Source organism: Acomys russatus, chromosome 12 (genome assembly GCF_903995435.1).
Source record: "Acomys russatus chromosome 12, mAcoRus1.1, whole genome shotgun sequence".
NCBI lineage: Eukaryota > Metazoa > Chordata > Mammalia > Rodentia > Muridae > Acomys > Acomys russatus.
Window position 1 is genome coordinate 44,210,825 of NC_067148.1, and position 27,997 is coordinate 44,238,821.

Here is a 27,997-nt window from a genome sequence, read left to right on the forward strand (position 1 = left end):
GTGTGGGAAGGAAAACCGGGCTGACTGTTTGCAGGCTCAGAGCCCCACACCCTCTTTTCAAACAGAAGCAGATCCTGCCCAGAGACTGCATCTCAGACCTCACCCTGGTGGCGGGCCACACTGAGTACCTCTCTTGTCTGCTTCTGATCCCTTTATCCTGTTGGATTGGCCCTGATTCTGCGTCTGCGGAACCAGGTGTGCGCTGATGGACTGGCTGTGAACTCTGAGGTCTCTCCTCTGGAAGCCATTGTGCCAGGTAGGCCAAGTGTTATCCTCCTGGATTCTTGGGCCACGCGAAGGACAGGAGGGAGATGAACCCCAGAAAATTGAGCCTGTAGTTCACTAAGGTTCCACACACTGATTCATGAACGGCAGTATTGAGGCTTACTCTTGGCTGGCACAGTGTCTGCTCCAAGCTCTAGAGATGTAGGGACAATGTTCAGTGCGACTTTGACTAGGGTACTCTACCCTAAGGAGTCAGCATTCCACCTGCTCATAACAGATTGTGTCTGGGATCTTTGGTTGGGACTCTCTGTCCCACCCATCAGGTAACATATACTCCAGAGCCGTTGTCTAGGAATACTTGTGGTTGTCACTCACTCCCAGGGTTCCCATATTTGTAATGCTGGTTCCTGGCAGGAGCTAGACGTTTGGGCTTATGTCTACCATTCCAGGCCTCTATTTATCTAAAACAGAGCATTGGAATGAAAGCAGTGCCTTCCCCTTCCTGCCCACTTGAACAATAACCCTGCTCCCACCTACCTCCTTCCTGGAGCACAGGTCACAAGCTGACATGGAGACCCCATAGAACTCCCTAAGTGACTGTGCTTTTCCTTGCTGGGAGAGCCTGGGGTCCTGGAAGTAGGTCTTCCAGCAAAGACAGATAGCCCTAAAGGGCACTGTCTGTCCTCTATGGCCCAAATAGCCTTCCTTTATAGGTGAAGGAAGGAAGAAGCAGGTCTGTGTGGCAACCTCATAGTGTGGCGTTGCTTTACACAGAGTGAAAGTACTCAGGGCTTGGCACTTGCTGGATGAATGAATGGGTGGGTGGGTAAGTGGATGGATGGATGCTACACTAGGCTCCTAGATACTCCATTCAGTGGCTGACTCTTTCCTGGAGCTAGTGTCCCATGATATGGAGATCCTCACAGGCCCACACTAGGACAATGCTGTCTGGCCCTAGCAGAACCCTTGCCCACTCCAATGAGCCAGTAAAACAGGCTTGCTGCAGGCTCTGTCACAGGGTCAGGGCTGGCTCTAACTGGTGTCCTCTCTAACCACCCCATGCTCTGGCTACCCTGGCCTCGGTGTGGCTCAGGAGTGAGATGCTGCGGAGGCGAGCCCAGGAAGAAGACAGTGTGGTGCTGATCGACATGGCCTCCCCCGAAGCAGGGAATGGGTGCTCTTATGGAAGCACAGCCCAAGCCTCAGAGGTACCCTCAACCCTAGGGATGGTTGGTGGTCAGCATGGTAAAATTCCCATCTTCCTCCCCACTGGACTGTGGCTCATGAGGCTCCTATGTGCTGTGTGATTTGGGAAGTCTCCCATCCGAGTCAGGGCCTGTATCCTCGCTCTTGACTTAGAGCCCTTGAAAAAGGGGGTACAGCATCTAGATGCAAGCCCCCCAAGCCCTGGATGGCAGGGGAACAGATGCCTCCTTGACACACTATCAGGTCACCACTCACCTCCCTCAAACTTGGAGGGACAAGCTGAGATCCTATTAGACAGGAGGCTCAGGGGAAGAGAGAGAAGACAAAGTTAGGACCAAGGTCCAGGCTTTGGTCCCTCTCTGTCAGAACCCCTGTGAAAGGAGGAAACCAGGGATGTGAGAAATGGAGAGTATGAGAGAGTCACCCATGAGTTCTGTTGCACACAAGAGCCGCAAATACCAGAAGGCAGGTAGCAGATGCACAGGGTGGCCACACCCAGGATGTTTCGCTGTTTCTACACTTTCTCTGGAAGTGGAAAGGTGCTTGTGACCAGTCTCTGCTCTGCATCTAACCATTCGTCAGAAAGGGGCTTCTTTATCACTAAGGCATAGGCGCTGGTCTCCTGAACAAAACGGAAAAGACAGCCCTTAGCACCTAGGGAGGACAGAGCCCCTCTAGGTGCCATTTTCTGCCCTTGTTACCCTAGCTTATTTTACGACTTCTCCTGTTGGAAAGGCCACTGACACCCCAAATATGCTTGGAATACTGTGGGTCCCAGTCTTTGATGTCACACAGGAGCCCCTGGTCCTTCCCTGCAGCTGCCCCAGTATCTAAGGGTAACCATCAGTACCCCTTTCTACTGTCCCTCTGTACCATGAAACGATGCCCCTGGGAAGAGAACACAGAGCCTTGCTCTCCAGAAGGAGAAAGAATGTAAGGAAAACAAAAAGGATTCTACCCTCCGGTTGCTCTGACTTGTCCTCAAGGCCACACTGGGAGGAGGGTGGCTTCCCTTCCGGTTGTGAAGCCAGAGAAGTGCTTTCAGCGCAGGCCTGACCATAGTTTTTTGCCGATTTGATCCTTGCCACAGCACTCAAAGCCCAGTGGAGGCTGGTGGCGAAGATAAGGACGGTGCAGGCTGGACACTAGCCTCCCATCCCTGCTGTGCCTGTCAGCAGCCCTTCAGCCCAGCAGCTCCCAACTTTTCTCTCCATGCTTCTCCATTTGCAGAGTGGTCTGGGGCAGGGCCAGAGCAGGACTAGGAGGCAGGGATGAAGGGAAAGGCTGAGGAGGAAATGGCGAAGGGGAAGGAAGCAATGAGAAACAGGGTAGGGAGAACTAGGGGAGGGGAGAGAGGACCATGGAAGGAGGGACAAGGGGCAGCCAGGGAGGGGCGGGGTGGGAGTGAGTCATCCAGGATGCTGAAGGTCTTCTTCTCTCCAGGCAGGTAAACAGCAGCTGGCCCCCAGCAGAGTTGGGAGCTCTGCCAAACCCCCAATTGGTAAGCCATCTGTACTCTGTTAGTCCTGGGGTGGGGTCACAAATGGGGTGCCTCGGCTGGCGTCAGGAAGCCAACCGGCTTGGATCAGCTCAATAACCAGCTCTTCCCTGATAACCTCTGTGTGCTGGGGACAACTGTCGTGCTGCCTGCTGAGCAAGCCAGTAGACAGGGAGACACCAGGAAAGGAAGGTCCCCCTGACAAGGGGCCTTAAAGGGGAAAACCCATTGTACCCACTCCAGCCTTAGGACAAACTGTCCCTTCCTCCTAGTTTTTAGCCACAATTTCTGGTCATCTCAGACTCTTTTTCTTTTGCACTCCCATCTTTCTGCCTTTCAATGTTCTCAGGTCCACTTCTAACACCATCTCTGTAGCCCATGGCTCCCACCTGCCCAAAGCCACCTTCATTTCCTGGTGGGACCTGCACCAGTTCCTCCCTGGGGTCCGGGGCCCACACTCCCCGTCAGCTCTCCAAAGGGACCATAGACAACTCTAACCTCACGTTCCTTAGCATGACTATTATGAAAATGCAATACAGAAAGTAGCACGTTCAGCCAAAGGTCTGTGGGAATTAAAACACACGCATTGCTAGAGGGATGTAGAAGACACAGACAACACTGAAAGTTCCGCAGACAAGGAGCACTCTCCTGGGACTCAGCACTTCTCTCTGCACGTGGTCAAGGGAGGCAAATGTTGATGCTGTTGAGATTTTTTGTTGTTGTTGTTTGTTTTGTTTTGTTATTTTAGGCAGTTTTTGTGGTGGTGGTGGTAGTGGTGGTGTGCTGTTTTGTTTTTCCAGACAGGGTTTCTCTGTGTAGCCCTAGCTGCCCTGGACTTGCTTTATAGGCCAGTCTGGCCTTGAATCACAGAGCTCTGCCTGCCTCTGCCTCCCTGAGTGTTAGTGTTAGGATCTTTGCCCATTTTAAAATTGTTTGTTCTCTCTCTCTCTCTCTCTCTCTCTCTCTCTCTCTCTCTCTCACTCTGTGTGTGTGTGTGTATATGTGTATGTGTGTGTCTTATGTTGTAAGAACTCTTTTAATTCTGGATACAAGTCCCTTATTAGAAACATGTTATGCAAATATTTTTTCCTTTTCTCTGGGATGCCTTCACCCTTTGGATTGCATCCTCTGATGAAATTTGCTTACTGCTTTTTGTTTTATTGTTGTGTTTTGTTGTTGTTGTTTGTTTGTTTGTTTGTTTTTAATCCAAGAAATCACATCTAACCAGGTTTCTTTAGGAGTTTGGGTCTGTGGGAACCAAGCTGCAGAAAAGATCCCAGGAGGACACGCCCAGTCCCTCCCAGCCTCAATTCCTAATCTGCATTTCACTCAGGCACCTGTTCTCCAGTCCTAACTACAAGCAAGGAGAGAGCTGGGCAGGAGCCAGGGAGAAGCCCATGGCTCTCACTTCCTATCTCACCCCCTGTGCCCCAGTTGAGACCCCAGCAACCGTGCCCTGGGCCTGCATCCCATTAGCCTGAGCTCTCTGTCTCTGTCCCCATTGATCCTTACAGATTTTGTTCTTGTTTGGGAAGAAGACAGGAGGAACCAAGAGAGCCCCACCCAGGACAAGTCAGACACACATGAGGTCTGGCGGGAGACCTTTCTGGAAAACCTTCGCATGGCTGGCCTGAATATAGATCAGGTACGTGGTGGTCAGAAGAGGAGATTCTGTATTTTCTCATGACCTGACTTGATTCTGCAAGCCTGAGGGCTTACCACCCAAAGATATGAAGCAAGGCAGGCCCCAGGGGTCCCATTGGATACTCACCCTTTAGGGAGCTCCGTGTAGCTAGGGAACCACTGACCCCAGGCCAGCCAGAATGTGGATCTACCGTGCTCACTCACAAAGGCTAAAGCCTTCAGGGGAGTGGATAAAACTGTCTCCATGTTAGCCACCCATTACTTATCTCCAGCTTTTGTCAGCATGTCTCATTTCCTTTTCTTACTTTCTTTCTTTTTGTTTTTGGGGTTTTTGTTGTTGTCATTGTGTTGGGTTTTGTTGTTGTTGTTGTTGTTTTGTTTTTCAAGATAGGGTTTCTCTGTGTAACCTTGGCTGTCTCAGACTCCTTTGTAGACCAGGCTGGCCTCGAACTCACAGAGATCTACCTGCCTCTGCCTCCCAAATGCTGAATTTAAAGGTGTGCACCACCACTGCCCATGTGTCATTTTTAAAAAAGATTTACTTATTTATTATGTATACAGTACTCAAGAAAGCATTAGGTCTCATATAGATGGTTGTGAGCCACCATGAGGTTTCTGGGAATTGAACTCAGGACTTCTGGAAGGGTAGACAGTGTTCTTAACCCCTGAGCCATCTCTCCAGCCCCCATGTGTCATTTCTAATCGCTGTTGGTGTTACAGGATTTAGAAGATACAAAGGTCCCTGTAGGGGGGTGTTTTTTGAGTTTGGTTTTTTTGTTTGTTTTCTTGGTTTTTGTTTTTGTTTTTTATTTTTTTGAGACAGGGTTTCTCTGTGTAGCCTTGGCTGCTTTGTGGACCAGACTGGCTTGGAACTCACAGAGATTCACTTGGCTCTGCCTCCTGAGTGCTGGGATTATAAGTGTACGCAATCCCACCTGGCTTCATTGCCAGGCCCTCCTTTTTTTTTTTTTTAAGATTTTTTTATTTAATGTATATAAGTGGTCTACCGTATATGCCAGAAGAGGGCATCAGATCCCATTATAGATGGTTGTGAACCACCATGTGGGTGCTGGGAATTGAACTCAGAACCTCTTCCAGAGTTCTTAACTGCTATTAACAGTGCTCTTAGCTGCTGAGCCATCTCTCCAGCCCATTTTGGCCGGTCTTTATATCCGTATTCTTCATCCTCTGCCTCCTCAGCCACCTTCTTCTGTCTCCAGAAGGACTGCTACCATCATGGTCTCCCACCATAAGATTCAGTTAATCATTTCCTTCAGCATGTCAGCTCGGCCTCTGTGGTCTATGACTGGGGCCACACCCTTTTCTCAAAGGGTGGCCCAATTTACACTGCCATCTTGGGGGTGAGCCAGCACCTCTTTGCTCTCAATATTCTCAACACAAGTCAGTGTTAGGGTTTTCCATTTTCTTTTATATATATATTGTATATAATATATGTGTATATAATGTATATAATATATAATATGTATATTATCTATTTATATATAATAATGTAATATATAAAATATATAATATATATATTGTGTTTTGCCTATGTGCATACATGCATGTCTGTGTGCCACATGTCCAGGGCTCACTGAAATTGGAAGAAGGTGTCAAATTTTCTGGAACTGGAGTTACAGATGGCTGTGAGCTGCCATGTGGGTGCTGGGAACTGAACCCAGTCCTCTGCAAGAGCAGCCAGTACTCTAAATGCTGCGCCATCTCTCTAGCACTGACTTTCCATGTCCAGCAGTCAGTTGAAACACACCAGTATCTCTCACCCTAGTTTTCTTTTTCTCTCTCTAGTTTCTAAAGAGGTTGTGCATTTTTATACATCTATGAACCATGTGTATGCCCATTAACCTTCTCTTGACCTAAGATGAGGGGACCTGCTCCCAGACATAACCCAGTTGAAGCCAGTAGCTAGACCTGGGTAGAATTTAAAATGCACCAAATACATGTATCTTACCAAACACCCCATCTTAGCCTCCCAGTACACTGTACAGGGCAACAGCTCCCTTGGGAGCACAGGATAGACCAGAAGCTTTGCTCACAGTTGCTTCCCAGCATCATCAGAGAGGGTAGGAGCACACACTGCTGGGCAGGAAAAGACCAGCACCCTGTCCTAAAATAGGAAGAAATCCAGAATAGAGCCATCTTAAGTCTGGGAGCAACTATAAAGCCAACCGCCTGTTCGTGACATCTGTTCTTTTCTGTTGGGTCATTTGCCTGTTTCTGCTCAGTTGTGTAGGAAGTCCTTGTTTGTTCTGGACATGTAGATTGCTGGCCACATGTGTCATTGCTGATACAAGTTTTGTTTGTTTAACTGTGGACAGAGCTACTTTTGCCTCTGTCTTAGTCACTGTTCTATTGCTGTGAAAAGACACCATGACCAAGGCCACTCAAACAAAGCATTTAATTGGGGGTGGAGGGGGGATGCTGGCTTACAGTTTCAGATAGTAAGTTCATTGTCATCACGGCAGAGGAGCATGGTGGCATGCATGGTGCTAGAGCAGTAGCTGGGAGCTACATCCTGATCTGAAGGCAGAGACAGACAGACAGACAGACAGACAGACAGACAGACAGACACTGGGCTTGGAATTGACTTTTGGTACCTAAAAGCTCACACTCCCAGTGCCGCATCCAACAATGCCACACCTGCTAATTCTTCTAATCCTTTCAAAAACCTCCACTCCCAGGTGACTAAGCATTCAAATAATGAGCCTTTGAGGGCCATTTTTATTCAAACCACCTGTGTTCTCCATAGCTTTCACACATACACGCACCATCCATCTATTCCTCACCCATTATCTGTCTCCCCAACCACCACCTCCCCCAAAACATTCCCCAAATACCCTCAGCCTTGAGATTTAGCTCTCAGCATGTCACAAGCATGCAGGAGTGCCCCAAATGATCAGGTTCGGGGCTGCCCCCGTGCGCAGGATGTAGTTTTCTACGTGGGCAGCATAGAAACTCAGTGTTGCAGGATTTAGGGGGAAGATGTAAAATTAACATGTGTCTCTAAACTAGGACAGCAGCGACAGCCCAAAACTGGCTCAGACTAGTTCATCTTGATAAGTAAACGAGTGTGTTGGATTATATAGGCAGTGAGGATGAACTATAGAGCACTGGCCATAACCAAATCACCACCTACCTACCAAGCTGCTATTCTTTTTTTTTTCTTTTTGGTTTTTCGAGACAGGGTTTCTCTGTGTAGCCTTGGCCATCCTGGACTCACTTTGTAGACCAGGCTGGCCTCGAACTCACAGCGATCCACCTGCCTCTGCCTCCCGAGTGCTGGGATTAAAGGCGTGCGCTACCACGCCCGGCTATTCTTTTTTTTTTTTCTTTTTTCTTTTTTCTGTTTTGGTTTTTCAAGACAGGGTTTCTCTGTGTATCCTTGGCTGTCCTGGACTCACTTTGTAGACCAGGCTGGCCTCGAACTCACAGAGATCTGCCTGCCTCTGCCTCCCCAGTGCTGGGATTAGAAGCATGTGTCACCGCGCCCAGCCCCAAGCTCTTATTCTAAATCACATTCAGTCTAGAGCAGGATTAACATAACTCTGGGTTTACAGCACTCCCTAGTGCTAATGCAGCAGTGACTACAAGCTCCAACAGCATAAGGCCCAAACAAAGCCAGGCTCTGATGTGCAAGTTGTCCTCACCTTTGTCTGGGATTCTGCTGGTAAACAGTATCTGGCCGTGAGGATGGCTTGTTTTGTTGTAGCATAGTAGAGAATTGTAGTGCCCACTGTCTGTGCCCACAGGGTGTACACGTTTCTTAGGCATGTGAGGAACGGTGTGAATTCCCAAAGATTTGTAAAATGCTGAAGCAGCCACTAAGCATTGCTAGGCAAAGCTGAGTTTTCTTCTCCACTCTGGCCCCCCTTAACCAGAAGATGGTTTAGGTCAGTACGGTCTCTGAGAAGCCACAAATGGGTCCCCAGATTTTGGGAGAAGGGTTGCTTTGGTTGTCATTGTCACAGAAGAGAACGCAGGTGGCCCAGGCCCCAGGCATAAGCTCTCTGAGGAGGGGGTGCTGCCACCACAAGCTTTCTGACAGTGTGCAGGCATTGGCTGTCCTCAGCACCAGTGTGCAGGCATTGGCTGTCCATCAGCACCAGGGTACTACATTGTTATCCCTCTCCTGAGCATGCATCGACACAGGGCACATAGCAACAGCCTCAGGCCCTCACAGAAGTCCCTGGTGCTGCAGCACGATGTCCAGGACGAGGCCACTGCAGTCCACTACATCCTCCTCAGTGCACCCTGGGCTGTACTCTGCTACTATGCCGAAGACCTGCGCCTGAAGCTGCCTCTGCAGGTATTGGGGGAACATAAGGGCAGAGGGAGAGGATGGGGATCCCCACTCAGGTGTAGATTGTTTCCTACGGACTGGGCTTAGCTGCCAAAACCATCGCTCCTTGGAGGTGGTCCCAGCTGGGGACCTTTATCCTATCCACTGTCACAGGGAGCCTCAAATCACCCATTAGATGAACAGGAAATAACACCCACCCCACATGACAGGCTCAGGGATCAGAGAGATGCTGGCAGTACCTAGGGTCGCCGAGGCTGTAAGCTGGCTGAGTTCCTTCCCTACAGGCTCAGACCCCATGGGGCCATCTGCTGAGGTAGTCCAGCCTTGTGTGCTCAGGATGAAGGTGTCTTGGGGGGTACCCTCAGGGTGACTTGCCTGGACTGTTCACAGTGGGTTTTACCAACATCGTGTGAGGGTGGACAGAAACATACTGTTTACTCTCTTTATTCCCTAGTGGCATGAGCTGCATCTCTGGTCCTCAATTTAACAGGCCAAGTTGCTCTCAGAGCCTGAGGCCCCACAGAGGGGAAAGGTCTACAGCAGAGATGCCAAGGGGGGGAGGGAAGGATCTGTGGCACAGTCAATCAGTAAGAGATGCTATTTCTGGAGGCTGCACCCTTTGCTGGAATCCTGTTTGCAGATTTGGGCAGTCTCCTCCCCAGCTGTGAAGATCTCCCTCTGAACAATTTTCTTTCCAGGAGTTACCCAACCAGGCCTCTAACTGGTCAGCCACTCTTCTGGAATGGCTGGGCATCCCCAATATCCTGCTGGAGGAAGTGCCTGATACCCCCCCAGAGTACTACTCCTGCCAGTTCAAAGCAAGCAAGCTGCAATGGTATGGTACTGCAGTCCTGTTGAGTCCAGCAGGGCAGCCTCCTGTGGGACCAGCCCTGGATAAGAGCTGGAATGTGTGTGTGTGAACAAGGCCACGAATGGATTAACTAAACATCACACTTTCTCCCAAATGCTCTCCTCACCTGGGATTTTCAGAGAATACCATCTAAATCCCAGGTGAACAAGCCTACTCAACAGTTGTGTGTTTGTTGGTAAGTCACGTGCATTAATCAGGACAGGGTGACAAACATGCTCCAAATCCTAGGAATGGACATAGAAGGCCCATGTCACAAATCATTTCTGTTACTATAACAAAATACCCAAAGATTGGATTGATAACGCTGTTGAGAAAGGAAGTTTGGGGGCAGGGGAAATGGTTCAACAGGTCAAAAACACTTGTCATGCAAGCCTGAATTCAATCCCCGGAACCTGACAGAAAAAAGCCAGATGTGATAGTCATATCTGTAATCCCAAAACTCCTATGTGAGGTGGAGGAAAAGACAGAATTGCCCTGAGGCTCATGGGCCAGCTAGCCTGGAGTACAATGTACAGCAGAAACCAGAGACGCCCTGACTCAACAAGGTCTCTTGGTGCAGGGACGTATACACATGCGCTGTGGAATGCGCACACATGTCATATAAACACAACATATATGCACACACAAAGAAAAAAAACAGGAAATGGGTCTGATATGCAGTAATTACTGCCAGCCCATTCTTCCCTCCTACCGTACAAAATGAACTATTCATTTGGGCTCATTCAGCATGTAAGTTAGGAGGCTGACAGGCCAGGATTGGTGGCCTCCCCTGGCTGGCTAGCCTCTGCCTAGAGACAGCAGCTGTAGCTCCACGAGGCAGAGATAGCTAGTTCCAGAAGGGCAAATGGAGTTGTCTCCCTTCCTTCCAATAACTGAATCTCTCCTGAGACCAGAATTAATTCCCTCTAAGAGTAGAAGCCACATGACTTCATGCCTTTGTACTGTCCCCAACCCCGCTTAGAATCTGAGTCTCACTGTGTACTCACTGTCCTGGAACTCACTACGTAGACCAGGCTGGCCTTGAACTCACAAAGATCCTGCCTACCTCTGCTGCCCAAGTGCCGGGATTAAAGATGCATAGCACCATGCCAGGCTTGGCCCCACTCTTAAAGGTTCTGCCACATTGATACTTCACAGCATATAAACTTTCATGAGACACACTTAGACCATGCCAGTCCATTTCTTGCTCTGCTCCTGTGTTCTGGACCAGTGAACTTTGTCATTATACCTTTCCTGACTGGTGAGGGAGACAGCATGTTTGTGGACAGCCCTCCCTCGGCTGAGTCCAGGAGCTTCCTCACATCCATTACCAAAGAGAGCAAGTGTGTGACATGCACAGCCTGCAGACCTAGCCTCGATCATTGTTGCTTCCACTAATGAAACACTGAGGACTTTTGTGCCGCTCTTCCCCTCTCCTCCTGTGCCTTTAGTCCTTGTGCAAACTTCAGGGCAGGCACTCTAGGGTTTCTTAGTGGGTCTAATGATCTGCTCAGGGCCTTGGCCTCTATAGGAACTGTCTGCTTTTCCCTTGCCTTACGTGGATGGTGGGTGGTGTCTGTTGTGGCCTTCTGTCTAAGGAAAAGAAAAAGCACAATGGCTGTCTTCCCGAGCCCCCGGGTTCTGGTTCTCTGTGCAGGCTCTGTGTGGACACACTCTTCTCCATTATGTCTGCTCCTGTGTCTTCACTTCTTTTTTTTTTTTTTTTTTTTTTTTTTTTTTTTTGTGTGTGTGTGTGTGTGTGTGTGTGTGTGTGTCTTCACTTCTATGCAGCCAAAACCCCAATACTCTCAAATCTCTAAGCTTCTCTCACCTCTGCAGGTTCCTTGGGAGTGACAACCAGGACACATTCTTCACCAGCACCAAAAGGCACCAGATTGTGAGTGGAGTGTTGTCTACTGCAGACCCTAATCTGACCAGGCTCAGAAAAGCTGGCGTATCCTAATCAGCAACCATAAGGCTCCCTGTAACCAGAGGGTCAAAGCCTTAGAGAGTAGAGTGTCCCTGATCTTGCAGGATAGAGTGAGGATATGGCCAGGCTGCAGGACAGTGGGGGCAGGGCATGTCCAGGCTGCACTGGACCAAGTGAAAGTCAGATCCGTATCCAGCACCCCTCTGTAATCCTGGAGCCCAGAACAATATATATTTATGGACCTCTGGGACAAACTACCAAGGAGCCAGGCCTAGGTGAGGTAATCCTGTTAGCTGGCCAGAACAGACAAGGAAGAGGTCCTGGTATACCGTAAGCTAATATGTCAAAACCAGGCTACATGGGCAGGTCTGAGGCATACGGCAGTGGTTCTCAGCCTGTAGGTTGCAACCTCTTTGTGGGCTGAACAACCCTTTCGTGGGGGTTGCATAAGACCATCAGAAACCGTAGATATTTGCACTATGCCTCATAACAGTAGTAGCAAAACCGCAGTTACAAAGTAGCAACAAAAATAATTTTATGGGTTGGGGGTCACCACAACATGAGGAACTGTGTGAAAATTTGCAGCAGCTGGGCATGGTAGCCCATGCTTTTGTTTTGTTTTGTTTGTTTTTTGAGACAGGGTTTCTCTGTGTAGCCTTGGATGTCCTAGGCTCACTTTGTAGATCAGGCTGGCCTCGAACTCACAGTGATCCACCTGCCTCTGCCTCCCGAATGCTGGGATTAAAGGCATGCACCCGGCAGCCCGTGCCTTTAATCCTAGCACTTGAGAAGCTGAGACAGGTGGATCGCTGTGAGTTCGAAGCCAGCCTCATCTACAAAATGAGTCCAGGACAGCCAGGAGTACACAGAGGAACCCTGTCTCTGAAAAACAAAACAAACAAAAACAAACAAACAAACAAAAAACCCAAAAAGATTGTAGCATTAGAAAGACGAGAACCACTGCACTAGGAGGCCTGCTCCAACAGCATGTGGCCAGGAAGGGTCTAGACAGGCCTACCCCATACACTTAATGATCACCAAAAGGCACTGCTACAGTAGCCTCCAAGCCAGAGGTTTCCCCATCCCAGACAAGTATCCTAGCAGAGCTGACCCTGCTAGAACAGGGGTCCATGAAAGTCATGTATCACTGGGCCCAGGTTCCAACCCAGGCTGGACTCTAAAAAAGCTGTTTGACTGAGGTTAAAGCTTCTGAGTTGGTAAGACAGGAGAATAACAGACTATTATCTCTACCAATGTGGTCATGAATGTGTGGTTAGGATATAGGACCTGGGTTTTAAGACCTTGGGGACACTCCATCAATATCATTATCTGTCACTGGGGACCGTAAGATGTCATACAAGGTTTCAGCATCAAGTTGGGTCTCCCTGCTATGCCATCACATGACCAGTGATGGGTGCCATCCTTCACCCACAGCTGTTTGAAATCCTGGCCAAGACTCGATATGGCCACAAGAAGAAAGGCTTGTTTGGGATTGACCAGCTGCTGACAGAAGGTGTCTTCAGTGCAGCTTTCCCCCTGCATGATGTGAGTCTCTGGGCTGGGGCGTTGAGCCAGGGTAGACCGTGAGTTGACCCAGTGTTATTGCACCCCTTAATCATAGGAAGCAAAGTAAGCGTACCCTCTATGACAGGCCACCCCGGGGTCAGGAATATCAAATGCATAGCCTTGTAAATTGAAGAGGCAATGTTGGAGGCTGAAGGGTCATCTTGGTCTCCTGCCCTTTCTAGGGGTCCCCAGCAAACATACCAGGCCCCCACCCCGGGTACTAAGGCTGGGTTCCTCAAGCAGGGTATCTCACTAAGGAAGACTGTGAGATAGGGAGGACAGAGAAAACACCCTTCTTCCTACCCAGAAGCTGGGCAATCTCGGACAGTGGCAGAGAGGCATTCACTACCACAGCTGCCTGTTGCTGCCCTGATAGCCATACTATCATCCTTGATGTAGCCCACATGTAGGTCAGGATGATATTCATGCTCCAGCTTTTCTGCAGCCTTCTGCCACACAGGAGAGGCCTGGAGAGCAATCTCAAAAGGTCTTGAGGCATACAGGCATGTGAGGGCATGGGGGACAGTCCAGTCCTGCTTGATATCATGTGGATAAATGAAGTGGGTGTAGAAATGTGAGGCACCCCCCTGTCCCCTCCCCCCACGGCATCACTCTTGCTGTCAGCTGAGCTGAGGTGCATGGGGAGTGGCTCATAGCTTTGCGTACCAAACAGCATATGTGCCAGGCCTTCAAGACCCCACAGAGCTGTTGGTTAACCTGCACCCCAGCCACTGTCCTGGCCAGCTCTTTCAAGATTTATCCCCTTCTCTGGACAGTTCAACCTACATTTCCCTTAAGACCCTTCTTGGCCCGTCCCTCAAGTGTGATTGTGGTTTTCCTCCTTACAACATCATCCCTTGGGGTCTTCACCATTTGCCTGCACTGGAGGATGGAATTGTGTGTCTGGGTCAGCACTGAACTTCCCATACCTACAAGTGTGTCCTGTGCAATGACCTGTGGGCAGAGCTAAGATTATCAAGGGGAAACACAGCCCAGTGGTTTCTTATTCCCAGGGCCCATTCTCTGCAGTCCCAGAGAGCTCACAGGCCCTGGGTCTCACCCAGCGCCAAGTCTTATTCCAGCACTGGGCTCGCTGGGGCAAATGGAGCAAGTACCAGCCACTGGACCATGTGCGTAGGTACTTCGGGGAGAAGGTGGCTCTCTACTTCGCCTGGCTTGGTGAGTCCTGTCTTGATACTTGGTCCTTGGTTTATAACAATCTGCCCTTCAGGATAGTTCTCCTATCAGGCCTTACCCACACGCCCCACTCCCAGCCCTGGATAATATAATGGGCACTAGGCACTGGACTGGCAGCAGCTTAGTTTGTGGGGTTCCTCTTGACTGCAGCTAGTTTCCATAGACCCAAACTCTGCTCTTTTCAGTCAAGCTGTTACCTTCAGAGACTAGCTGCCTTCCCTGGGCTCTGCCTTTTGACCTTCCATCTCCATCCTGGGACTGCCTTTCCTCATGTCCAGTGTGGCCATGCTGGAGGACTTCAGGGAGGGTGGGGGAGGAAGGTCTCTTCATCTAGGCTCCAGACTGAGAACATTTTATAGGTGTTTTCCTGGCCTCACAGGGTCCGTAGGGATCAGGACACCAGCTGGGGTCTGGGATGGCCCCACAGGACGCAGGCAGATGCCTCAGGGTACCTGGGTGTGGTCCATCGAGATGGTGGCCTAGTGGGGTGTGGAGGTGAGGGTGGGTCCACACCTTCATTGAGCCTTGAACTGCAATGAATTTTATACCTCTCAGAAAGACACCAGTGAGCAGTAGGTTGGTAGTGGGCAAATGCTAGGGGATAATATCATGAGATAAATGGCCCAGTGTGATGGAGTCAGGGGCACGGGCACTTAGGTGACATGGTGAGAGTCCAGAGTGGAGGGCAGATGCTCAGAGTCAAGGGCAAGTGGCCAGGGAGATGCCTGAGTCTCTCTGTATCCTTCCGGAGGCTCTTGTTCCCACTGGGCTAAGCCTGGGTCTCAGAAAGCAAATACATCCCCAGCGCATATCCAATTTCCAACAGCTGCACTCTCGGCATCCCCCCTCTGCAGGGTTTTACACGGGTTGGCTCCTGCCTGCAGCACTGGTGGGCACAGTGGTGTTCCTGGTGGGCTGTTTTCTGGTATTCTCAGACATACCAACGTAAGTGCTCCCTTACCTCAGCTTCCAAGCTGTCCTGTGCCTCATGAGGGTCGGGGTGCCTATGGGATTCCCAAGCACTGGGCCCTGTGTTAGAGCTGGGGTGGAGATGTGTGGTAAGCACAACCTGCTCTCCTGAGGACACGCTAGAAGGTGGATTGGACAGAGATGCCCAGGTAAACAAGATGCCCCAGTCCGGTACTGACACTCACCTTTTGTCCTTAGAATAATATATATAGACTTTTCCTATAATGACTGACTGACTTTTGTGTTTTAATTAATTGTGTATCTGAAAGTCCAAATAGTTACCTTTCATCATTATTGCTGCCTATATTTAAAACAACAACAACAACTGCTTTTTAAAGAAGTGCTGGTGGGGTTGGAGATGTAGCTCAGTTGAGAGAGTGCTTCCCTAGCGTGTAGGAGGCCTTAGCTTTGGTCCCCAGCACCTCGTAAGCCAGATGTGGTGTCGCACACCTATAATCCCAGCACTTAGGAGGTGGAGACAGGAGAATCAGAAACTCAAAGAATTCTCAGCTACATAGCAAGTTCAAGGCCAGCCTGAGATATGTGAGACCCTGTCTCAAAACAGAACAGTAACCAGAAGAAGTTCTAGGGCCAGAAGAACGGTGGCGGTGCAAAGGTGAGGGGGCAGGACTGACTTGGAAGGGGGTGCAGCCCTTCAGCTCCTGGAACTGCATCCATGTCCCACAGGCAGGAGCTATGCCACAGCTCGGATGGCTTCGACATGTGCCCACTCTGTCCTGACTGTTCTTTCTGGCTGCTCTCCAGCGCCTGCACCCTGGCCCAGGTATGGTATGAGAGCTGGGGTCAGAGCACTGAGGGATGGCAGTCCCTGTAGGACTGGCCTTGTGAAGACAGAAGCGTTCTTTTTTTTTTTTTTTTTTTTTTTTTTTTGGTTTTTCGAGACAGGGTCTCTCTGTGTAGCCTTGGCCATCCTGGACTCACTTTGTAGACCAGGGCTGGCCTCGAACTCACAGCGATCCGCCTGCCTCTGCCTCCCGAGTGCTGGGATTAAAGGCGTGCGCCACCACGCCCGGCTGACAGAAGCATTCAGTGAGCTCTGTCAGCTCTGTCACCCCCTCACTTGGCCTTCAGGTTGTACGTCTCACAAATGACAGTCAAAAGAGCACCACAAAGTAGCTCTCACTGCTGTTAGCATTGGATATGACTGTCTTGGTTTGCTTCCTGTTGTTGTCATAAAACAGTGACCAAAAACAGCTTGGGGAGGAAAGGGTTTATTTGGTTTACATGTCATGGTCGCAGCCCATAATAAAGGGAAGTCAGGACCAGAACTGAAGAAGTGCTGCTGGTTCACAGGCTCATCCTCAGCCTGCTCCCCCTCCCTCCTCTCCCCCTCCCCCTTCTCTCTCCCCCACTGTTTTTCAAGACAGGGTTTCTCTGTGTAGCTCTGGCTGCTCTAGCACTTACTCTGTAGACCAGGCTGGCCTTGAACTGAGAGATCTGCCCGCCTCTGCCTCCCCAGTGCTGAGATTAAAAGGTGTGTGCCATCATTTCCTGGTTAAATCTGCTTTCTAAAACCTCCCAGGACCACCTGTCCAGGGTTGGCACTGCCCACAGGACCTTCTCATATCAATCATTAATCAAGAAAACTCCTCACAGACTTCCCTGTAGGCCACTCTGATGGAGATACTTTTTTCAATTGAAGTTTTTCTTCCCAGATAACCTTGTGTCAAGTTGACAACAACAAATAGACAAGCAAAAACTAACCAGCATAAATGACTGAGCAAGTGGTAAACTGGAAACCTGCCCCCAGGTCTTTTAGCTATGGCATCCCCTGAAGCTCTTAGACACTCGCAGGACTAAGAATGTGGACTTCTGAGCAGGAGACCTGGCCACAGGCTCTGTGCAGCTGGCTAGTGGCTCCGCCAGCATGGTCCTGGGCATGCTTCTTTCTTGACGCAGAGCTCATGTCCTTGGTGCCCAGAATGAAGTCACAATCCCTTTGCCTCTGTCCCAGAACTCCTCCTGGGTCTGTCTTAAGTGGACACTTAAGAGGTAGAGCACTGAGGCTGGAGAAATGTCTCAGAGGTTAAGAGCCCTGACTGAGCCAGGTGTGGTGGTGCAAGCCTTTAATTCCCGCACTCAGCAGGCAGAGGCAGGTGGATCTCTGTGAGTTTGAGGCCAGCCTGATCTACAAAGTGAGTTCTAGGACAGCCAAGGTTACACAGAGAAACCCTGTCTCCAACTCTGCGCCCCCAAAAGATTAAATCAAAGAGTTCTAGGGACATAACTTCTGAGAGTCACAACCCAGTTCACTACAGCCTTCCCACAAGCCTCCAAACTTCCTGTCCACCTTGTGCCCCACATTCCTCAGTTTTACTAACTCTAAAAAAAAACTAAATTAAAAAACAAACTCTCCTCCCACTGTGCTCAGCTCAGACGAATGCAAGCTGGGAACAAGTGAAGCCAGGTGAGTGAGAAGGCACAAGGGGCTGACATGTGGCTTAATTGGTAAACTTCTTACCTAGTATCCAAGAGACCCTGGGTTTGACTCTCTGCACCACATAAACAAAGGCGGTAGTTTACACTTGAGATCCCAGAGTTTATTTTTTATTTTATTATTTTGGTTTTTCGAGACGGGGTTTCTCTGTGTAGCCTTGGCTGTCCTGGATTGCCTTTGTAGACCAAGCTGGCCTTGAATTCATAGAGATCCAACTGCCTCTGCTCTGCCAAGTGCTGGGATTAGAGGCATGTGCCACCACACCTGGCTTGACAGTCTTCTTCTTCTTCTTCTTCTTCTTCTTCTTCTTCTTCTTCTTCTTCTTCTTCTTCTTCTTCATAAAAAGATAAATAAATAAATAAATCCCAGAGACTGGGTGAAATCCCCCTCCCTGTAGACCTGGCTCGCGAAGGGACCATCAGTCCCTGGGAAGACCCAGAGTCCCCTTCTCCCCTCCAGGCTGGGCGGCTCTTTGACCATGGTGGCACCGTCTTCTTCAGCTTGTTCATGGCCCTGTGGGCAGTGTTGCTTCTGGAGTACTGGAAGCGGAAAAATGCCACATTGGCCTACCGCTGGGACTGCTCTGACTATGAAGACATTGAGGTGAGTGGGCAGGGCTGGGTGGCTTCTGGCAAGGGTCACACCCTACTGACCATAGCTCCATTTCAGGAGAGGCCTCGGCCCCAGTTCGCTGCAACGGCCCCAATGACAGCCCTGAACCCCATCACTGGGGAAGATGAGCCCTACTTTCCTGAGAAGTGCCGTGTTCGCCGCATGCTGGCTGGTTCTGTGGTGCTCCTGATGATGGTGCGGGGCTCCTGCCACCTTGCCTTTGTCCTTTGCCTATCTTCCTGAGCCACAGGGGTCATTCCAATCTCCTCCAAAGACCCTCACTGCCTTCCAGAAAGGCCCTGACCCTGGGGCCAAGCTATGGATTCTCAGAAGGGGTGTGTATGAGTGTGTACCATGAGGGGTTCCGGATGTGTGTGGCCTGGGCCACCCATTTACAAGGGAATGCCAAAATGAACTCGGGGCCCACTAATCTCTTAGGTACCTTCTAGCCAAAGACTGCTTAAAAAGACCTCAGTAACCATCTGGTATCCTGACCTCCCTCCCAGACCTAACCTGTCCCACCTCTGGAGAACCTGTGGAGCTGCTGTGGGCCCAGCGGCCTGTGTAGGCCTATGGCCTGAGGCTGTGGGTGCTGAAGCTACAGCCAGAGGCTCAGGACCTCCTTGTTTCTGCAGGTGGCTGTGGTGATTATGTGCCTTGTGTCAATCATCCTATACAGGGCTGTCATGGCTATAATTGTGTCCAAGTCAGACAACACCTTCCTCTCAGCCTGGGTGAGTCTTTGCTGGCCTCCTCACCCCCACCACCCATTGTCCTGTACCTGCTCTGATCACCCGTTTCCCCATCAGGCTCCACGAATTGCCAGCCTCACAGGATCAGTGGTGAACCTTGTCTTCATCCTCATCCTCTCCAAGGTCTATGTGATCCTGGCTCAGGTCCTGACAAGATGGGGTGAGCACTGACCACACCAGATGCAAATATGCATGGACCAACATGAATCCCTATTCCCAAATGAGGTGTCTGGGTTTTCCACCAGAGAGCTCCTTAAAATGTTGTGGGCAGAGCCTTAGGGAGAGGAAGGCCACGGACACTCAGTCAGGGGGTCCCTGTTTCTCCAACCTTCCTCCCCAGGTCCCTTAAGCTTGTGAAGTCCTCAGGGTGAGACCAGACCCTCTAGAAAAGACTCAGACCTCCATCAGGTAGACTAGGGGATGGGTGCTTAGCTGTGATGACCACCCCAAATGTTTACCAAGTGTCTGCATGGCTTCTCTGCCTGTCCCCAGGAGCAAGATGCTTCTCCTCTCTCACCGTTTCTCCACTTCCATTTCTGTTTCTGTCTTTGGCGTCCCTCAAGAGCAAATGCCAAGAGGCCTAACCACTTATTCCCCCAGGCCTTGGCTGAGGCCTACCGCAGGGTCCAAGGGTCATGGATGGAAAAGGAATAAAGTACTAAGGGAGCTCTCCAGGTAGGTGCCAGGGGAGTTCTCCCTGGGAAGGGAGCACAGGCAGCAGTGTTCAGGGAGAATATATAGGGGAGCTAGAGGTGTCCCCATAACTGTAGGGCTTTTGGTCCCCTTCCTTCTAACTGATCTGTTTGTTTGTTGTTGTTGTTGTTTTGTTTTTCTTTTTTTGTTTTTTGTTTTTCTGAGACAGGGTCTCTTTGTGTAGTTTTGGCCATCCTGGACTCGCTTTGCAGACCAGGCTGGCCTCAAACTCACAGCAATCTGCCTGCCTCTGCCTCCGGAGTGCTAGGATTAAAGACACGTGCCACCACTACCCAGCTTTGTTGTTTTGTTTTTCAAGACAAGGTTTCTCTGTTACACAGAGCCCTGGCTGTCCTGGACCCTCTTTGTAGACCAGGCTGGCCTTGAATTTACAGAGATCCACTTGCTTCTGCCTCCCAAGCACTGGGATTACAGGCATACACCACCACGCCAGGCTCCCAACTGATCTTTTATGTTCCCACATTGGCCTTGGCAATTTTTTTTTTTTCACTGTAGTTAAGCCCTTTCTCAGCCTTGACCAGGAAACTGCTTTGTCCCTGGAACATCTCCCAATATCCCAACTTATTTGCACACACTCTAAAAGTTGTTTATTTAATGTGTGTACATGTGTGCTCATGTGCATGGTTCGTGTGTGCTATGGCATGTGTGGAAGTCAGAGGACACTTTGTGAGGGTCACTTCTCTCCTTCCTGTGAGCTCTGGGGATGGAACTCGGGCATCAGGCTTGGCGGCAAGCTCCTTTACTCACTGAGTCATCTTATTTGCTCTGCATAGAGTGTTTTAATGAGGGTGCAAATGTTTGTTTGTTTTTTTGTCAACTATTCCAGGTATTCCTAATTGTATTAGTTAACTTTATTTTATTTATTTATTTGCCACACCTGTGCCCCAAATACCAGACAAAATGACTTAAGGGAGGAATTATTTATTCCTGATCACAGTTTCAGAGGTGCCAGTCCTTCATGGCAGGTAGGGTGTGGCGTCCAGGAGGCGAGGAGGAGACTATAGGAAAGGGCCAGGTGAGACACAGTCCCAAGGACACCTGTGTTTCCATGTAGGCCCCAATTTCCACCAACTCCCAATAATATCATCAGCATGTCATCAGTCTGTCAAGAGACTGACCCATCGATAAGGTCAGAGTCCTCATGAGCTAATAACTCTGTGGAAGCACCATCATGGGCAGACAAAAAGATATGCTAGGATGCTATCCTAGACATCTTCCAGGCTAGTCAAGTAGACAGTCAAGACTTGTCCCCACCCTAACCAACACGTTTTAGGATAATTTTGAATGTAGAAATTTAGGACTGCTCTCTGTTGACCCCTCCTTTAATGAATTTCTTTAAAATATCTGGACAACATGGCTTCTTCCTCACCCTGAGTGGCGGGGTGGTCTCATGGGAAGGGGCAGTGCACTGGACACTGGCCAACATCCCCGGGGACTGAGTGGAAGCCCCATACGTACAGAGATGCATCGGACGCAGACCTCATTCGAGGATGCCTTCACCCTCAAGGTGTTTATCTTCCAGTTTGTCAACTTCTATGCCTCACCTGTATATATCGCCTTCTTCAAGGGCAGGTAGGTGGTCACCTTCCTGACATGTCATCTCTCCCTGGCAGCTACTGATTGGTCTGGGGTTCTCAGCAGCAGGTGGAGATAGGTGGGCGGGGCAAAGAATGATTTCCACTGTGCTCAGAGGGGAAAAGGGGCAAGTGTGTGCTCCTCCCAGCTGGGGCTTCAGGGGTGGGAGCACGGGTAGGGGGGTCGGGGGTGGGGGGGAGGGAAGGAGAGATGGGGGAAGGGAAGTGGGGGAGCAGGGGGTGAGACAACCAGAACCTAGTCCTTCACAGCCTCACAACTTGGATCCTGTCAGGTTTGTGGGATACCCGGGCCACTACCACACCTTGTTTGGAGTCCGAAATGAGGAGGTGAGTGTGCTGAGGGTACAGCCAGCCAGGGAACAGGGGCTAGGCTCCATCTGTACCCACTGAGGCCTTAATTTGCTACCGTTCTTCCCGCCCCACCTTCCACCATTTTCTAAGCCAGAGACAAAGCTCATAGCTGCTTCCCAGGACTCCAGGTCTCTTGACCACATTGGGCCCAGGTCCTGATTCAGAACTGATATCTTGAGAATACACACACCATGGAACTTTAGTTCTTTTTTCTTTTCTTTTCTTTCTTTCTTTTTTCTTTGTTGTTGTTGTTGTTGTTGTTGTTTGTTTTTAGAGACAGGGTTTCTCTGTGTAGCCCTGGCTGTCCTGGACTCATTTTGTAGATCGGACTGGCCTTGAACTCACAGCAATTCAGCCTGCCTCTGCCTCCCAAGTGCTGGGATTAAAGGCGTGTGCCACCATGCCCAGCCAGGGCTTAGTTCTTTACCTTAACTTGATTCTCACTCAAGAGGCGGCTGAGCCCTTAGGATGCCCCCTGTGAGCCATGTCACTGTTAAGGTCTGTGCTGGCTATGAGGACACTGAAGCCAGGGCCTTACAGCCTCACTGTCTGGGGTTCTCCCATGGCTGCTCTCTTCCACTAGTCCCATTGTGCTCTGCTTGTCTTTGGGACCTGGGGATTGGAAGAACCTGACTTCTCAGATGTGCAATGGCCTTTGCCGAGGATGGCATGTGGGTTCCCATGGGGGCAACAGACCTTCAAGACACCAAAGCATAAATACCAAGAAGGAGTAAGGAGTAGACCCTATGTTGCCCAGACCCCCAAGAATTGTCTCTTCACTTCTGGCCTTGCCAGGTGAGGGCCAAGCAGGATTAATCAGGAGTGCGGGCAGTATGGCAGCCATAACTGGAGCTGTTCACTGGGCTGGACTTGGGGAACACAGGGTCCAGCAGCCCTCGCTGAACACCAAGTCTCTCTCTCTCTCTCTCTCTCTCTCTCTCTCTCTCTCTCTCTGTTTCTCTGTGTAGCTTTGAATGTCCTAGACTTGCTTTGTAGACCAGCCTGGCCTCGAACTCATAGAGATCCGTCTGCCTCTGCCTCCCAACTGCTTGGATTAAAGGTGTGCGCCACCACACTTGGCTAGACCCTTCTCTTTTAAGAGGAAGAGGACAGAAATCTTCCCAGGGCCTGGGCCATTACCTCATCTTCCTGCAAGATGGCTTACCTCCTTAAGGGAAGCTGTCCACTTTTCCACCAAGGGAAAGAAATCGTGTGGGGAGAGGCAGCACCAGGGAATAGTACAACTGGGCTTCTACCTCAGGAACACGGCTGTGGCTATTGTGCCATAGTAGGTGGCTCTCAGCTCTTAGTGAGATATCCAACTGAGACCAGCTTAGGTGAGAAAAGGGCTGCCACTTATTCATGTATTGAAATCACTTAGGACTCTGTGGAGTCAAAAATGGCTGGATTCCTCTATGCTGGCTGGATTCTCAAGGTTTTCCCCCACCTAGTGAGGATGATGGCCCACAGTATGGTTGAGGTTCCCTTGCATGCCCGGAAACTCCCTGGGTCTGCCTCTCTACTGACTTCGGTCTTCTCTGGAGTCCGTGCCTATAGTCAGCTGAGGGCCTATAGGGCACAAACTACAGCTGCCCAGTGAAGGGGTGCAGAGAGGGCAGATCACAGTAATTCTCAAGGGATTCCAGGCAGGCATGTCCAATGGGGCGGTGGCAACAGAGACGCCACCTTTGAGGCAAAGAGAAAGCTAGGAGTGTGTGCCTGGTCCCTTCCCCCAACTAACCTAGGCTTGTGCTGCTGCAGTGTCCCGCTGGAGGCTGCCTCATTGAATTGGCGCAGGAGCTCCTGGTCATCATGGTGGGCAAACAGGTCATCAACAACGTGCAGGAGGTCCTTGTCCCGTGAGTCACCCCAACCACGCCCTGGAAGCTTCTAGAGACCAGGGTTTCCTTAGAGTGGTGGGAAAATAAAGGGGAGGCAGGATCTGCCAACCCCCTGGACTTGGATCTCCACCATACGCTCCTCTCCTGGCTGTTGTTGTGCCTGGAGTGTTGGGAAACCTGTCGCCAGCCACACATAGGCAAGCACATACTCCCTACCAACATAAGAAAGAGAAGCAAGGGGCACCCTTGACCCCTAGATTCATGTGTACTTCAGGTTTCCTTGTTAGGGACCAGCTCTCCATCCCTGTCCCACTAGCTGGACCTGTGCCCCACCCCTCACAGGCTGGAGTGAGTCCTCCAAAGAGTCTGCCCCAGGAATAGTATCCTACCTGAGGCCACACAAACCCAGAGTGCCCACTATCATCCCTGAAAGACAGCATTGGCTCTGATGCCGCGACCATAGCAGTCCTTTTCTGGAGGTATGCTGACTTCTCCAGCATTCAGAGGGACCAGCTCAGTGTCTAGCAGGTAGTGTAAGGAAGCCAAAAGACACCTGTGCCCACATGCAATCTGATACATGACACATGTGCTTTGTCCATGAGACCTCACAACCTCTGTCAAAGCTACATACACACAGGACTGATACATGCCTCCTAGGTGTGGTGTGGCCATGATATGGTTCCATTCTCCAAAGGCTCCAGGGAGCAGGGTTGACTTTCTTGAAGACACAGCAGGGAACCATAGAAGAGGCCCAGGGCCTCGGATGAGTCTGACCTGCAAGAACTACCTTGCCTGGCCCAACCTGGCCCCAGAGAACAACAGCCCATCCAGGATGCATGTCCTCTCAGACAAACTCAGCCATCAGCTGGATGTGGGAGCATCTATGTCGTTTTCCACTCTTTTTTATTTATTTATTTATTTTTTTTTCTTTTCTTTCTTTCTTTCTTTTTTTTTTTTTTTTCTGAGACAGGGTTTCTCTGTGTAGCCCTGGCTGTCCTGGACTTGCTTTGTATACCGGTCTGGCCTCGAACTCACAGCAATCCATCTGCCTCTGCCTCCCAAGTGCTGGGATTAAAGGCATGCACCACCACCAGCCAGCTGCTTCTCCTCCTCCTCCTCCTCCTCCTTCTTCTTCTTCTTCTTCTTCTTCTTCTTCTAATGCACAACAAGCGCACACTTTAAAAAAAAAAAAAAGATTTTTTTGTTTATTATGTACACCTGCATGCCAGAAGAGGGCACCAGATCTCATAGATGGTTGTGAGCCACTACGTAGTTGCTGGGAATTAAACTCCAGACCTTTGGAAGAGCAGCAACAGGTGCTTTTAGCCTCTGAGCCATCTCTCTCCAACCCCTGTTTTCCACCTTCTACCTGCAGAAAGCTGAAAGGCTGCTGGCAGAAGTTGTGCTCCAGGAGAAAGAGGGCTGGCATGGGGACCCACCCAGCACCCTGGGAGGCTGACTATGAGTTGCTGCCTTGTGAGGGGCTGTTTCATGAATACCTTGAAATGGGTAAGATCCATATTGCAGCCATTCTGCCTCTGGCCTACCCTGAAACACAATGTGCCTTTGGGGTGTGTGTGTGGGGTGGGGGTGGGGATGGGAGTTAGGCCTGCAAATATCCAGAGAAGAAATGGGGTAGCAGCTGAATCAGAGTGGGTAAGAATTTGAGAGGAGGCCTGGCAGCTGAGGCTGTCTGTTAGGGAAAGCAGGTCCAGGGGTAGAGCATGTGAGGGAAGGCCCACCTGGGCCATGTCAGCCTGGAGAACGGATTTTCTCTAGCACTTTCCTCAGTGGTGAGAAACTGCCTAGTGGTAGGCGATTCTCATGGCTTGAAGGGTGTGATAGTTTTGTGTTTTGTTGTTTTGTTTTTAAGATTTTATTTTTTTATTATTTACACAGTATTCTGCCCACCCCCCATGTGTGCCTGCAGGCCAGAAGAGGGCACCAGATCTCATATAGATGGTTGTGAGCCACTATGTGGTTTCTGGGAAGTGAACTCAGGACTTTGGGAAGAACAGACCGTGCTCTTAAACTCTGAGCCATCTCTCCAGCCCCAGGGTGTGATAGTTTTGAGGGCAGGGTTTTGTCTCACACAAGGGAGATCTGGCACAGTAATAACTTAGCGCAGAACATTTGACTGAGCTGCCTGCCAAGCAAAGCATAACCAGTGATCGTTACAGGATGGTTCCATGGATTTAAAAAAACAAAAACAAAAAAACAAAAACAGTGCAGGTTACAAGGAGCAGATTGATATTATGTATCCGCACGGCTGCACAACGGCAACGGAAAACCTCCTAGCAATTTTACTGGAGACCCATGCTACCCCTGGAGAAAAATGATAGTTCTAAAGCCAGAAGCAGGCTTTGCTCTCCTTCCTGCCATTAGGAGTCCCTGACTTCAGGTGTACTGGGTGGCCAAGGCCATACAGGAACACCAAGATCAGAGAAGTGCACATCAGGGTTCCCGAGCCCAGGGGCCAATCAAGGAGATGGGCAGCAGCCTTTGGACTGAGTACAATACCAGGGGCAAATGGAGTGAAATCAGCTAACTGCCCGGTGCCCTGGTGGGCAAGCTGGTCATCTCTTCCCCATCCCCGCCACGGGTCTGTCTGAGAAGCTTACCAGGTTTCACCCTACAGTGCTGCAGTTTGGATTCGTCACCATCTTCGTGGCAGCTTGCCCGCTGGCGCCGCTTTTTGCTCTGCTCAACAACTGGGTAGAGATCCGCCTGGATGCCCGCAAGTTTGTGTGTGAGTACCGGCGCCCGGTGGCCGAGCGAGCCCAGGACATTGGCATCTGGTTCCACATCCTAGCAGGCCTCACACATCTTGCAGTCATCAGCAACGTGAGCGCCCAGTCTGCCTGCTGGATGGTGGGGTGGCGGGGTGGTTTGTTATTGTGGTGCTGACGCCGTGGTGACTTGGCGCCCGCAGGCCTTCCTGCTGGCCTTCTCCTCCGACTTCCTGCCGCGTGCTTACTACCGCTGGACACGCGCCCCTGACCTGCACGGCTTCCTCAATTTCACGCTGGCACACGCGCCGCCTGCCTTCGCTGCTGCGCACAACCGCACTTGCAGGTGGGCCCGCGCTCGCTCTCTCGCTCTCTCTCTCCCTCCCTTCCCTCCTCCCCCCTCTGTGTGTGTGTGTGTGTACGTGCGCGCGCGCACACGCGCGCGCGCTATTGACTCTTTCCTCCCCTGACCCAGGCCAGAGATCTAGGTTTTTGTTGTTTGGTTTTTCAAAGAGCATATTTGGTCTCTCAAATATGTAGAGCAGAAAAGAGATGGAGAAGAGGAAATGGATAGGTTGATTCTAGGTGGACTACTTGCCAGCTAGAGCACAACCCAAGGGAGCTAGCCCGAGTCTTGTGTCTCCTGTAGGTACCGGGCTTTCCGGGATGATGAGGGACACTATTCTCCGACTTATTGGACTCTCCTGGCCATCCGCCTGGCCTTTGTCATCGTGTTTGAGGTATCCATGGCATCTGAAAGCTCTTCCAATGACTCCTATCCCCTTGACGGCCCCTGTGCTTAATTAAGATGCTCTTGACTTGCATTGCCTAACCTAAGCTGGTGGCATGGGAGAAGTTAGTACGACCAAAACTCCCATTCTTTTTGACAGAGACATCAAAATTCTATGCCTCTTACTTTCCCTTGCTGGCTTCTGTCCCTGACTCATGGCCTAGCCACTGAATGCTTTGCGGATTGCAAGGTGCTATGGGGAACTGTGAAAGGCTGGTTTCTTTCTGGTCTAGGCCTCTGCTCCTCCCACAGTTTCCTCTCCTGTAACTCTAGTTCCACTCACATAGGCGGCCTACTCTCCCTTCCCGTCCCCGCTCCACCCCCAAAGCTAGTCTGGCCTTTTGTTTTACCAAGAGTTGGGGGTGGGGCTTCTATCCCCAGCATGTGGTCTTCTCCATTGGCCGTTTTCTGGATCTCCTGGTTCCTGACATCCCAGAGTCTGTGGAGATGAAGGTGAAGCGGGAATACTACTTAGCTAAACAGGCACTGGCTGAGAACGAGGTGAGCACCCAAACCCAACCTGTTGGCCTCACAGCCATGTCCCTCACACTCAGGTCACAGGACTAAGCGTGGGCCTTAATTTCTACCTAGTCAGTCCTAGCAGCACATCTACCAAATGGGTGAAGGGTTTTGTAGTCACTTCTGTAGTCAATGTGATGACTCACTTTCTTCAAAACAGGCTCTCCTTGGAACAACAGAAGTGAAGGATGCCCCATCTCTAAGCTCAGAGCAGTCTGGGCCTTCCAGCCTAA

The 27,997-nt window shown here is 50.4% G+C and overlaps 1 protein-coding gene across 1 annotated transcript; it reads left to right on the plus strand.

Annotated features, from left to right (window-relative positions):
* The first annotated feature begins 1,313 nt into the window (after positions 1-1,313).
* On the plus strand, positions 1,314-27,997 carry Ano7 (anoctamin 7). Its single transcript, XM_051154385.1, is given in 24 exon segments — positions 1,314-1,433; positions 2,875-2,932; positions 4,444-4,574; positions 8,790-8,897; positions 9,590-9,726; positions 11,581-11,638; positions 13,106-13,216; positions 14,251-14,416; positions 15,289-15,379; positions 16,091-16,187; positions 18,321-18,464; positions 18,531-18,668; positions 19,109-19,207; positions 19,283-19,385; positions 21,400-21,511; positions 21,807-21,861; positions 23,647-23,744; positions 25,102-25,235; positions 26,365-26,570; positions 26,659-26,801; positions 27,105-27,195; positions 27,627-27,746; positions 27,925-27,974; positions 27,976-27,997. Coding segments are annotated over 24 exon segments (2,580 nt in total). The 5' UTR covers positions 1,314-1,325.